Raw genomic sequence first — 15,000 nt, 5'->3', positions numbered from 1 at the left:
TTCCATCTTCAACACATTTGTCCTTGTCAATAGTGCCCTTTTCTATCTGAGGATAGATATACACAGGTAATTCATTGTAATATTATCAAATATAAGGCGCTACAAAGTTATGTAGCACCGTACAGAGAGGAAGTAGAGCATATAACAAAGATGTAGAGAACCAATAGACAAAGTACTGGGCATTCAAGAGGCATAATACTGTGCACAAGTCGTAATAGGCAAGGCCAGGGGAGGTATAGGGCATCACCAGTTGACATAGCAAGATGGCTTCTTCTGGCCGTGCACCAGTGGTCCATTACATAGACACTTGGCCTCCTATTGGAATGTCCCTTGGCAAGACACATTGCAAGTGTCATAAAGAACATGTAGGGGACAAAATACTAGGGTGGACAAGGTGGGAGGAGACAAGCAGTCATGAGGAAGGAGTGGATAATAAAGGTTGAGAAATCTGCGCTTTGCTTTGTGGTTGAATATATGCGGCACTGCCTAATAGGGAACAGTTTATAAGCAAAAATGTATCCCTGGAGCAAAATATGTATATATTGCAAAGATATGTGCAAAGTATAGTTATAAGGTAGACAGTATTGTACCAATGTTACTGAAAAAACAGTGGTGGCAATGTACCAATATTTATTCATAAATTGGTGTAAAACAACTTGACAACCTAAGTGTTGGGCCGGACCAGCCAGTTAAATAGTATAACCAGGAAGCTATATATATATATATATATATATATATATATATATATATATATATATATATATATATATATATATATATATATGTATATATATGTATATATATGTATATATATGTATATATATGTATATATATGTATATATATGTATATATATGTATATATATGTATATATATGTATATATATGTATATATATGTATATATATGTATATATATGTGTATATATATGTGTATATATATGTGTATATATATGTGTATATATATGTATATATATGTATATATATGTATATATATGTATATGTGTATATATGTATATATATATGTGTATATATGTATATATATATGTGTATATATGTATATATATATGTGTATATATATGTATATATATATGTGTATATATATGTATATATATATGTATATATATGTATATATATATATATATATATAGTGCAGAATAAGTGTAGTGCAGAATAAGTGTAGTATTGCTACAATACAATTGAATCACAAATATATCTACAGCAGAGATATAAGTAGAGCATGATAATGCACGTGCATAACTCTTTAAGAGTATATTGTATCAATTCACAAACAATAAGTGGTACTGGGATGTCAATGCTACATAGTTTTTCTCTTTGTTTGTGCCGTGGCGCAACCTGGGGAGAGAGAAGAGAGAAAAAAAGAGGGGGGGAGAGAAATGTGTGTGGGGGGGGGGGGGGGGGCAGGGGTGGTGTGTGGAGAACACAGAACAGATTCGGTACCAACAATATACTCCTGAGGCTTAATGTAGGTTATAGCTCTTCTGCTGGTGTGGGTCTATAGCTCTTTGCCCTGTTTACAGCCCTATTTGCAATGTATATTGTTGTGGTTAGGTACCTCCTGTGAGGGATATGTCTAATGGTCTGTGTGGGGGGGGTTAGTGTATTAAGGAGCTCTTGGTTGGCTAGAGCTATTTAAGAGGCAGTAAGTGTGCCTCGTTTTTTTGCTGTGATGTGTTCTGCTGGTGATTGTAGTGGAAAGTGTATTGACTATGTGTTATAATTAAGGGGCGGGTGTCCTTGAGGTGCTGGTGGGAAATTACTTTTGCTTAGGAAGCTCTTACAAGAGCCGTTTGGTGGTCGCCAGCCGGTCTCTCCGTCCTGTAGTTTAGGCGCTGCAGTCAGAAGGTGTTGTAGCGTTTCCCGAGCGGTATCCTTACTGTAGTCGATCGGGGGTTTGCTAGTTCACCTGGAAGCGCTTGCGCCGGACTTCCGGTTTTGGTGGAGCGCACTCTGCGTTCCACTGCGGGCTGAGTTGTTTCTTCGAATCTCTGCTTCTCACTTCGTTCCTGTAGAAATGTTCGAGTTGTGTTTCCAGGGGCAGAGGTGAGTGTTCAGGGAGTCGCTTTGCGGGGTGTGTAGGGGGGTTTGTTTCGTCCTTCGACTTCGTCAGGGATGTGGCTTTACTGTTTCCTTGTGTATTTATACTGTTTGTGGTTCACTGTGTTCGATTAAGATCTTCCGGAAGGGGAGGGGGGAAGGCGGGAGGCCGTGGGGGGGGGGGGGGCTGGCGGGGGGTTATTTAAAATTTATGACTGGTTAGTAATTAATGATATAAATTTACTATGAGGTGCTACATAGTTTTTATCCATATACATATAATGTATTGCCTTTTCAGCAGTCAATAGCTAGTTCTTTCAAATACTGCACCAATCAAAGTCAGTCAAATAATCCTGCTCTGATTAATATTCAAAATAGGATTCATTTAATATGGGAGGACTTCATAAATTACAAACTCTACATTCTTATCACTGGATATTCCCTGCAGAAGCACCGCTAGGCGAAACACGTAGGTTTATATGTCAAAACTGGTCTCACTACTGAAAACCTCAGACTGATTTCAGCACCAAGTAGCTCATCTAAAGAAGGCGCTCCACAGTCGGTAATTGAAGCTCTTCACCACTGTACATGTGCAGCACCAGACAGACCTCAATGGGACCTTGGTGGTCATCTTCATTCCATGCCCCCCATTTAAGGGGAGGCAAGAGGCTTGCTCCGAGAGAGTACCCTGCTAGAGGATTTACACTACAGCTTCACCAAGTGAGTCTGACTGTTCTTTCACTTTGACAGGATCGTTCATCTTATCCTTAGTGTATACACTAAGATTCTGTGAAAACTGCTTATTACTGGGGTTAGACTTTGGGACCTTCATACATCATCTCTTTATATCACATTTAACCTTGTTTGTATATGAGGATTATCTGGAACCATTGGATCAATCACCTTATTTCTGGACCCCTTGTTATAACCTATATGCCTGTAGTTGGAATATTAATCAGAGCAGGATTATTTGATGGACATTGATTGGTGAAATATTTGAAAGAACTAGCTATTGACTGCTGAAAAGACAATACATTATAGGTATATGGAAAAAAAAAAACCTCTGTAGCATTGATATCCCAGTACCACTATTGTTTGTGAATTGATACAACTTAGTCTTTAAGAGTTATGCACATGCTTTATTATGGTCTACTTATATATCTGCTGTAAAAAATATTTGCGACTCAATTGTGTTGAAGCAATACCTGCACCATATATATATAATATATATATATAATATATATATATATATATATATATATATATATATAGCACCTACCTGGTTATACTATTTTACTGGCTGGTCTGGACCAACACTTCGGTGTAAAACAGCTTGACAACCCATGTGTGAATAAATATTGGTACATTGCCACCACTGTTTTTTCAATAACATTGGTACAATACTGTCTACCTTATAACTATGCTTTGCACATATCTTTGCAATATATGCATATTATGCACCAGGGAGAAATTCTTATTTATATAAGAGGAAGGAGTGGCCTGCTCATGACAGCTTACAATATAAAGGGGGGGTTTAGGTTAAGAATGTGGGAATTGGAGGCTGGAACAGCAAGTTTGGAGTTAGGAGGAAGTCTGATCATCAGCATAGAAGTGTTACTGAAAACCGAAGGATGTGTAGTGCTAGAAGAGTAAAGAGCCGAGGATGGAACCTTGTGCTAGAGAGATAGGAGAGGAGGATGAACCAGAGGCAGAAACAAGGAAGGAACATTTGGTCCGGTAGGAAGTGAACTAGGAAGGCCAATGAAGTGAAGGGTGTTGAGGAGGAGAGGGCGGTCCACAGTGGCAAAAGCAGCAGGATGTCCAGGAGGATGTAGTGGCCATTACAATTTTTGAGGCAAATGGTAGAAGGATAACAGAGGGCGGGGATTAACCCGAGGTAACATAAAACACTGAGGGGGCAGGTAAAAGAAAGTACCAGTAATAGCAAGAGTTAACTCTACTGGGGGGCAGGGGTCAGCCAATCAGTAGGACGTAGGGGGCAGGGTTACAGAATTGTAGTGGGGGAAGCAGGATAAGGTCCAGGTACCAGCAGTCCGCTTCCCTTTTTACTGTCTGGAGAATTTGGTCACATTCAAGACGTGGTAGACACTCTCCCTAAAGGGATTGGGCAATTAGTGAAAATACCCCTTTGAGGTTATGGGGCTCCACTTAGGCGGGCTGGCCTTAGCCGTACCCCAATCTATTGGGGCGGAGATTATAGCTCATGGGTGTGACCTAGGGGCTGATTGGTCTGCTTATATTGGCACCTCTTCTCAATATATTGATCATTTCAATAAATTGCTGGCCTTTCATTTTAGCCAAAACAAGTCTCCGTGTCTTTATTTCATAGTGGTATGTTAACTCTGCAGGTAACACTGTAAAGAAAAAATGTCAACCGATAGGCGGATTAGAGACATTGGCAGTAGTTAAAGGGAAAGGCAGGGTTGATAGAAAGTTTTTTGAGGATGTGTAAGGCAAGAACATGTTTAAATGAAAAGGGTAAGATGCCAGTGGAGAGAGACAAGTTGAATAGGTGGGCTAGGTTCAGGCAGGCATTGGGAGAGAGTCAGTGTATTTGTTGATATGTTCCAAGTGTGGATAAATGCTCAGGCAATCCAAAGCAATGTCAACAAGTGTATTTTTAACAGCACACTGGGGCAAAACATAATTTGTTTTAGCATTTGTTAGCATCATCATGTATCATCATCATCATCCGCTCAAATGGGGCAGGGACTGATGTGAATGAGTTCTTTGTACAGCACTGCTTAATTAGTGGCGCTATATAAATAAATAGATGATTATAGTATTCAGAGTTGTTGTTTTATTTAATAGTATTTTTGTTTTTAGCATGCGTTCTGATGGGACTTTATATTGCACATATTCAGTGCATATCCTGCAGTTCTGTTCGGTCTGTGTGCATACGACAAGTTAAGTATAGCCAGAGCGTATTTATTACCCATTTTTAAATGGAACATTTCCTGAGCTCACCTGTACATAAATACGGGCGGACATACGTGCAATTCCGATTTTTCTTTAAATGCATTCTCTGGGAGGCTGGAACTACAATAACCAGACACTCATCCAAATTTAACTATGGGGCTCGGAGATGCCAAGCCAAGGGAGGAACACCGCAAGGACAAGAAATGCTTTACACAAACTAATAAATCATACGAAAGAAAGGAAATGTATCAGTGAAAAAAAACATCATACATTATTGCAATGTTTGTCTATATACATGAAATCAAGCAGTGGAGCACAGAACACAAACAGGTGAATTACATCACATGAGTTTGGTACAGCTCCCCTGAATTTTTTCTGTTTGTCAATAATCCACACAAGGTACTACAATTCACCACCTTGAAGACTGGATGATGGGACATAATAGACATGCAATTTATATAAAGACTGCCATGCTTGCATCATGCAGGTTAATGAATATTACGTGGTATTGTGTAAAAAGATAAAACATTGGATATTAGCAGACATTAGTATTCAGGGAGAAATTTGATGTACTGCTGGTGCACAGTTGATACCCATCTTTTATGGAACATTGTTTTATGATACAATTAGGTATAAGTAATAGTTAGGAGCCACAGCAGGCCAGGAATTGAATAGTTGTTGGATGGTATTTTTATTGATCTGAGCAATTTGATGGTTCAGAGGTTGACCGCATGACATTCTAACAGGGCGAAAAATTTCTTTAGATGGAGGTTATTTATGGACACTACATAATCTTTTCAGTCAGTCAGGTCTTTAGGTAAAATATAATACATGTATAATAACTTTCACATAGTAAAAAACAACTTTGGGGGTTTGTAACCTTGCAGGATTTAATAGAGATATGGACTGCATTATTGTACAAGTAGCGTATTGATAATTGTTCAATGGAATTATTTTATGAGGCTACATTATAATATATATTTTTTTAAAACCGCAAAGTTGATGCCTTCTGTTGACATTTAAGTACCAAAATTGGTAAAGCAAGTATATTGTTTAGTTTCCACCATTTCTTTTAATCTAAGTGAATTACTAGTCTGGATTAATTCGGGAAATAAGGGTTTCACAAGTCAAGACTAGACGCTAGAATTGTCCTAGGAAATCTGGGACATGATCATCATCATTATTTATTTATATAGCGCCAACAAATTTCGTAGTGCTTTGCAATTGGAGACTACATAGTAATAGACAATACTGGGTAACAAACATGTGGATGTTCTGTATATATAACGGGATGAGCTGTTCAGAATGGACAACTTTTGACACTAAATAATTTGTCCAGTGATACTCAGCTGGTTGCTGAAATTTGCCCATTTCACAAACCTACCCATGTGCGTTGATCATTTAGAAACTTGCAGCTTTACTTTTGCAGCATGTAATTTAATCTGTTGCTAATGATTGACAGATTATCAGAGGTCTGTAGATGATTACCTGTGTTCCATACTTCTTGACTGATGCATAATTTAGAGCAATACATACTTAAATACAATATTAAATAGGTTACTTTTGAATCTTTTCTTCCTGTGTGTCAGCACATATATTTAGGCCATAGACAGATTAAATTGTAGCCTTATGCAATATCTGCAGCAGTTTGGAAAGTGATCCTCTAACATTAACATTTAAAATAAAAAAGGCAGAAAAAGGCCAGGTCTCCAACCCACCTAGAGTGTATTCCGATCCACCCTGGCCATGCTCTCATTGCACAGATGCCACACTAGTGGTAGGTTGCTCCTCTCTACCAATGAAAATCTGAATTTTTTGTGACTGAGCAACATTTCATGCATTTCATGTTTCTCAGACTGTTTCACAAAAGGTGAACAGTTCTGGCAATATCATTTTGAATTCAGGTTTTGCCTTGACATTGCATGGAATGGCATTCCACATTTACAGTCTATGAATAGAGCTGGGGTGAAAATAATCAGTTCATTCTTGGTTAAGACTGTATACACAAGGCCAGATTTCACTGGAGAAACATGTAGGTAAATGCGGAATGGAGCATATATTTTGTGGAAGAATTTAAAAAAGGCAATCACCTTTAGCAACTATGGTGCCAACAGTGGTTAAATAGTGCTAGTGTCAGTCTGGCCCACCAAGATACCAGGCAAATCCCCAGTGGGCTCCAAAGAGCACCACTTCCTACCCTACAACTTCTTCTGACTTCCTCCTTCGCTCTACTTCCAATCTAAACAACTAAGAACAAATCTTCAGGACCCGAGGCAGACATGAGTTTAATACACAGGTCTGACAGTGCACTCCATGGATTGGCCATGCCATCTCAGGCAGCAGCTGTAGTCACCAAGAAGACCGAAGGAGCATTTCGCTAAGTAGAAGCCTAGCTTTTCCTCAGAACTTTGGTTAATATAAGGAACATATTTCACAGTCATTGTTTTGTATTGTTTGTTTTTCTCTGTTGAAGCTAAAGGTACATAATGGTCTGATCACCAGCACTACTAATCTATTGCAACGGGAATCTCAAATAAAGTATTGATAAAGCCATGGATCGCATCCCAGAAGGGAGCGATAATTGGACAAGTCCACCAGATATGTAGCATAGAACCCCTGTGGCCGCAATTCCGCCAGCAGTCCGGCGACGCGGAGGGGAACATTGCGTGAAGTCGAGTGGAGGTATAATACCAGCGATAGTAAATTTTATAGGATGTTTCTTTTAGTCTGGTCGATATAGAGCTTTTGGCTATCCCCAGTCTCATGTCCTCCCAGGCCTCCTCATCTGGCGGAGGGCCGAGATCTCTCTCCCACTCAACTTCGTGGGGGAGCTGAGGGTGAAGAGTGGAATTGAAAAAGATACTATAAAGTTGTGATATTATGCCCTTGGACATGGGGTGGTGTTTGCATAGGTTCTCAAATGGAGTGAGGGGACGCAGTATAGAATTGGGTGGCAGGGATCGCAAAAAATGGCTGATTTGAAAGAACTCAAAGGGGCTAAGCGTCCGGCCTGGGGAGTGAAACTGGAGCTCAGCTAGTGGAAGCCACTGGCCCTGTTTCGAGAAATCTGATGGAAATTTAAGGCCGGTCTGAGTCCAGAGACGGTGTCTCAATCTAGAGAGGCCGGGAGGGAATATGGGGTTAAACCAGATGGGGGTCAGGGGAGAGAGGGCAGATGTAAGCTTTAATTTGAAGGAGTAGGAATCCCAAATCTTAACGTCAAATTTAATGGTGGGTAGGAGTTTGGAGGGCAAGGGGCGGCGTTTAGGGGATAAACCCCAAAGTGGTGTCAGATCAGGGAGGGCAGTATGCGCCGCCTCTAGATCCAGCCATGACATGGAACCTGAGGGGGCATATGATGCAACAATTTGAGAGAAGTGAGAAGGTAGGTAGTACATCTTAATATCGGGTAGACCCCTCCCACCACCGGGAATAGGCTTCTTCAGGACAGCCACCGATACCCGTGGGGGCCTATGATTCCAAATAAACCCGAGTGAGGGCCTTCTGGATGTTGGATAGGAGGGTGGCAGGGACAGGAACTGGTAGGGTTTGGAAGAGGTACAGCCATTTGGGTATGATCATTTTTACTGCGATGATCCTACCCAGCCACGAGATAATAAGGCGGTTCCAGGAAGCCAAATCAGATTGCATTTTGGCGAAGAGAGGTGGGAAATTCTCTTGGTAGAGGAGGTCGTATCGGAATGTGAGGTAGACTCCCAGATATTTTATTTTTCTAGTCTGCCACTTGAATTTGAAAGAGGACCGTAACACTTCGGCCTCCTGGGGGGAGACATGGAGCAATAGGGCCTCTGATTTTGTATAATTTATTTTATAGCTAGATACGTCACCATAGGCCTGGAGAGCATTATACAGGTTAGGTAGGGAAATCGTTGGTTGGGAGAGTGAGAGCAGGACATCGTCCGCAAAAAGCGAAATTTTAGAGTTGATATCCCCCACCTGCACACCAGAAATATTAGGGTCATGGCGAATATGAGAGGCCAGTGGTTCAATCACCAGAGCAAAAATAAGGGGAGAGAGGACAACCCTGCCTCGTGCCATTTTGGATGGCTAACGGGTTTGAGGGTACCCCGTTGATCAAGACTTTAGCTGAGGGTGAGGAATATAGTGCCAGGACGCCAGTGAGGAAGTTGCCAGCGAAGCCAAAGGCCTCAAGAGCCGCGTTCATGAAACCCCAAGAGATCCTATTGAACGCTTTTTCAGCATCTAGAGAGGATTATAGTGGGAGATCTCCTGGTGTTTGCAATGTGTATGATATCAATGGCTCTTCTGGTGTTGTCCCTCGCCTGGCGGCCCGGAATAAATCCCACCTGGTCATAGTGGATCAGCGAGGGGAGAAATATGTTTAAACGATTTGCTAGGATCTTAGCGAAGATCTTTAGATCCAGGTTGAGAAGGGAGATGGGTCTGTAGCTGGAACAATGAAGTGGGTCCTTCCCATCTTTTGGGATCACTAGCAGATTTATTTTTTTCTAAGATTCAACTGTAGATCTGTTAAGATACAATTGTTTTCAAAGTATTGATCCAAACTTATATGTTGTCATATCCAAGGTAAACAAATATTAACAAATCCACCTGGAAGATAAAAATGACTGAAATGAGAAATACAGATTTTAAGCAGCAATCCAATGAAAAATTAACTGGGGCCGGATATAAAAATGATCTTGGTATTTATCATTTTTCCTTGCTTTGTTTCTTCAGGCTGCTGTCAAATATTTATAATTCTGCACAGTGTTGTGTGATTACCATGGCAACCACAGTCACAAGGCATATGATGTGAACAGAGAGTTTTTGGAATGCTCTGAGAGCTCTGTGGGCTTGGTGTTCTGCAAAATATGACCCTGCTCTCTGCCTCCCTGCTTACACATGACATGCTAAGAGCTGTGAGCCTGTGTATCTGTGTGACTGGCAGCCATACGGTGTGCCCTCCAGAGAGATTTTGAAAAGGAGATAATGAATTTTAGGCGCACAGCTAAGAAAAATGATCAGATACACGGTACTTAACTTGATTTTTAAAGTAAGAACAAACATTCTATGTGGATTTGCTGCTTTTATTTGAAGTAGTTTTTAACCTAAACATAAAAAATTACTATATGCTGCCTGTGAAGTACTAGCATTCACCCTGCAATCCTGTGAAAAGGCACTGCCTTCTCCTGCTCACAGTCTATGCAATGTTTGCAGTGTAAACATTGAGGGAAACCAGCCTAGAGCTTATATAGGATTGTGAGAGGTAGTGGGGATACAAACTATTACTTTATTAGTTACAGTCCACAGTTATTTCACACTTCGGGCCTGAGTCATTAAGGAGAGCAAAGCATAAAACAGGAGTAACTTTGCGCCTGGGCAAAACCATGTTGCATTGGAGGGGGGGGGGGGTAAACTTAAAAGTGGAGACAGATTTATAGTTGGGATAGGGCATGTCTTAGATCAACTTTAAATTTCAGTGCAAAAATAAAGCTATCATATATTTGTGTGCTAGATGAAAAAACAGCCAGTATTTAACTTATGTGCAAAAAAATAAACTAGTAACCTGCATTGTAACATGGTTTGTCCAGAAGCAAACTTACTCCTTTATTGCTTTGCTCTCCTTGATGACTCTCCATGTTTATGTTATGGTGGAGAGTCTCTCAAATTGTGTTTTTCTCTTTCATGACAATGTAACAAAGTTTTTTGTTTTATGCAATAAATTGCCATTTCACCTATAGATTACTGTAACTTATTGTTTTTTACATTTCCAAGGCAAAAAAATAATAATAATTCTGCCGAGATAGTATGAAGGATTTGGTGTAAAGCCCAGACGGAAGCCTTAATGATATGTATAAAGTGTTCAGTAACTCGTACAGAATGGCAAGTACAATAAAAAGATCTCCGATGCCAAACCTATTTTTACTGACAAAGCATATATGCAAATTGCTACAAGTAAAACTGTTTTCTTTTAAGAAGTCTGGTAAAAGGATTGTCCAGAATGTGGGAATCGGTTTACAATGTAATCCCAATTACAAATATTAAGGCTGTACTGGAGCCCTGGGATAAAAACATTTGTGGACATGTAATTGTATCTTTCTGCTGCTACCAGAACTAACCTAGGTAATATTGCACAGTGGCTGTTATATATGATTAGGTCTAAGAGGCTGGCTAAAATTCTGAAGCCCACTTAAACAAAAATTTGGGAGCCCAGGCCAGCTTATTATATTAATACTCTAAAGCAGAACAGCTTGTTTTCAAATGCCAGATTGCAATGTCAACAAGTGTATTTTTAACAGCACACTGGGGCAAAACATAATTTGTTTTGGCATTTGTTAGCAACATCATCATCATCCGCTCTAATGGGGCAGGGACTGATGTGAATGAGTTCTTTGTACAGCACTGCGGAATTAGTGGCACTATGTAAATAAATCCTCAGCTCCACTTGTACCTAAATACGGGTAGACATACGTGCAATTCCTCTCATATACCTGTATATGAGAGGCAAATGAAATGTGGTATTAGATTTCAATGAATTTACTAAAAAAAAAAATTGTTAACTTTATTCATTCAAATATATGTTTTTGTTATGGGCCTAGGTTGGAATCTGGGAACATGGGGACCTGCGTATGAAGTACCCAGTGTGGTCTCGCTATGGGAAGTTTTTGCAGCCTGTGGATGACGATCAGCATTTAACTGTGGCGACACTAGAGGAGCGACCATTCGTAATTGTGGAAGGTGTTGATCCGGCGACTGGAACCTGCATTAGAGACTCTGTGCCCTGCCGCAAACAGCTCAACAAGACTGACAAGTACAGTATATATTTAATATATGTATTTGAATATGAAACCTGTACAAGTGAAATATGGGTTATTAAAGCAAAGTTAGAAACTTAACAAAAGCTATTCATTTATGAAAATGATGTAACCTTCACAAATGCATGCGGGAACGTTATAGTAAGTTTAGATATTTTTAAAAATGCATGCGTCATTTAGGCCATGTAAGGAAAGCTAATTTTCTATGTCCCTTTACTGAAAATGTTCTCATTACTCTGTGTTGGAACTGTTGCTCTCTCTAAAAACACTAAGGTCAGGTAGATCCTGGAGGTTTTTTAGTCAATTATCAAGCTAATCGCCTGATCAACGACCGCTTGGCCACATATCGCGTTAGTGTGTATACTTACCCGATGAATGACAGTTGTTCCAAAGTGCCGATTGTCGTTTCATTTGGTTGGTGGTACTGTTTACTAATCTCGTTCCAATCTTGTAGTGTGTATGCACCCACGATCACAATCTGCATAGAGATTATAGACTCATGGGCTTTTCAGTTTTCAATCGACCCCGGCAATGAACATGTCCTGGTGACTAAATGTAGAGAGTGCTGTAGATAGAATAATTCATTTGTTCATTCTGCGACTGAATATTTTGTTTTAGAGTCACAGAAGCTAACTAAATTTGTTATGACAGGTAGATAGCTATAACAAGGCGGTTTATCAGTGTGACAGGAATGAATGAATGAATGAATATTGTGCTGTCATTCTCTAAATGACTTTAGGACCAGATAAAGAGCACAGGTCTGAAGGTAAATCGTGTGTAATGTGTATGCATGAATTGCCCAACCAGTCGGACCTTCAGGTAGGTACAATTATTGTTGATAACAGATTGGTCGAAAAATTCTCCAGTGTGTACCAAGCCTAAACTGCTTAAAGATCTCTATAGATAAAAACAGCAACAGTGCTAAGAGGAAGTAACAATTATTCAATATAAAGACACACCAGGGATACCTGAATGTTTGAATTAGCTTAGTTCTAATCTTAATAATATAAAAATAGACCATATGATATTTTTGTAGCCTTGCTTACGTTTCCATATACTCTTCCTTTCCCTCTACTGTGCCATTGTACTTTCTTTTTCTTTCATCTTGTTCTAAAATTGTGTGTTTTTAATTTATCCCATTTATACGCCTGTTAAAGTTGCAGTGCGGAGCAGATGTGACTTTCTTTAAATCTGCATTAGCTATTGTATATGGAAGATTATCTAAATTAGGAAAAATACACTTTTCCTTAATCCTATGATTAAGTAACTGTTTCACATATTGCAACAAACTCAGTTATTTACCCCGAAAATGTATTTGACTAGTTCTCTTGGGTATAGGGATAATAAAGCTAGTATTCTATATAAGGTTTGAGGCAGCTAGAGAGCTCAAGAACGGAGGTGTATGTTTTAATTGACCATATGTTTATGATCCACCACCACTGTACCCATGTGGATACATTTTTAGTTTAATGGATCATTTTAGGATTTTGGAACTTCCTTCATTCTTTAAGACATTCAGAGAGACTAATACAGAGTGTTAGACAAAATGTGTGGCACGTTTTAGGTATGATGTGGAGGGGCTTAGCGAAGGAATGGTTTTTTTTTGCTTTTTAAACTTTTTATTAACTCTTAACATTTTTTTTTAATCTTTTTTATTACTATAAACAGATTTAATTAACACTTTCTGATGTATTTTCCCTGCACATTAGCAATATATTAACATTGTATCTAAAGCTACTCTAGGATTTAAGTTACTCTGGACCTTATATTATTAATAGTAGCAGGGGTCCACTCAGAACCTCACATACGTTTCTATAGGTGCTGAAAGAAGAAATTAACTCAGTCTGTGCATCTCTTCACTGTATAACCTCAATACTGTGGGAGTGGGAGATTCAAACCCACAAAGCTTCTAGCTACATGTTAAATAAAAATCTATAAAAAAATAATAAAAGTAAAATAAATAAAGTTTACCATAAAATTCTCTGAAGATTCTTAGAATATTTCACCTCTACAGTGGAGATTTCCATAGTCATTATTTAGTGGTCTAACATTAGACTGAAGTTTTTCTACTTTCACCAACTGTGCAAACAAGTTGCTAGGTTTATTACCATATTTCTGGAATTTAAATAGTATATAGAATATTAACACCTCTTAGTGCAGCCTTTGACAGTATCCCAAAATAATATAGGATCATCAGTGTTGCTGATGGTCCAAGAAGGACATCCAGCTACAATCTAAACATCCCTTCATCTTATTGGATATCTAACTGGAAATCACTGAGTAACCTTCTCCATTAAACACAATGGGCCTGATTCATTAAGGAAAGTTAAGCATAAGAAAGTAAGGCAAAACCATGTTGCATTGAAGGGGGAGGTAAATTTAAAATGTAGGGACAGATTTATATTTGTGGTAGGGCATGTTCTAGATCAACATTAAATTTCAGTGTACAAATAAGCTATCAAGTATTAGTGTGCTACATGAAAAAACAGATAGTATTTTCCTTATGTGCAAAATATTAAACTCATTTTCACCCTTTGCATTGCAACATGGTTTTGTCCAGAAAACTTGAGTAAGACATCTTACTCAATTTTGTGCTTAACTTTCCCTAATGAATCAGGCCCAATGAAAAACCACACTAAGGGATGACCTGAGATCTACCAAAAGACAATCTAAAAAGTATAATGAACCAAGGGTGTTATAGAGGCATGAATAATCCCTATGGTGAGAGGTTTAGTTCTCAAACATTCTCAAACTGCAGCTGTGTGCTAATATACTCAATACAAGCTTTAGGTCTTTTCTAATTATCTGCCTATCTAAAACTTTATTATCTATAATATAAAAAAATGTCACCCATGACAATTTATTGAGTTAATTTATTATTGTTCATTTTATATATAGTGCCACCACATTATGTAGCGCTGTACCGAGAATATTTGTTACTCACATCAGTACCTGCCCCATTGGAGCTTACAATCTAAATTCCTTAATGTACAAGAGCACACACATATTAGGGTCCATTTTAGTCAACAACCAGTTAACATACTGGACATACTGATAACCTACCAGTATGTCTTGAATATGGGAGGAAACCGGGGAACTTGAAGGAAACCCACACAAGAACAGGGAGGATATATAATCTATACACAGACAAGGGACGTGTCGGGAATCAAGCTCATGACCCCAGAGCTGTGAGGCAGCAATCTAACCAGT

At 39.1% G+C, this 15,000-nt stretch overlaps 1 protein-coding gene across 6 annotated transcripts in view; it reads left to right on the top strand.

Annotated features, from left to right (window-relative positions):
* The window catches only part of GRIN2D (glutamate ionotropic receptor NMDA type subunit 2D), a 557,401-nt gene that overhangs the window by 309,722 nt on the left and 232,679 nt on the right, over positions 1 to 15,000 (top strand). For all 6 annotated transcript variants that reach the window (XM_075191487.1, XM_075191484.1, XM_075191483.1 and 3 more), the window contains one exon: positions 11,575 to 11,786. In XM_075191487.1, coding sequence (XP_075047588.1) covers positions 11,575 to 11,786 — 212 coding nt within the window. The remainder of the gene's footprint in view (positions 1 to 11,574; positions 11,787 to 15,000) is intronic.

Source organism: Mixophyes fleayi, chromosome 11, assembly GCF_038048845.1.
Source record: "Mixophyes fleayi isolate aMixFle1 chromosome 11, aMixFle1.hap1, whole genome shotgun sequence".
NCBI lineage: Eukaryota > Metazoa > Chordata > Amphibia > Anura > Limnodynastidae > Mixophyes > Mixophyes fleayi.
The sequence above is the reverse complement of the archived record's forward strand: the minus strand, read 5'-3'. Positions and strand labels throughout refer to the sequence as shown.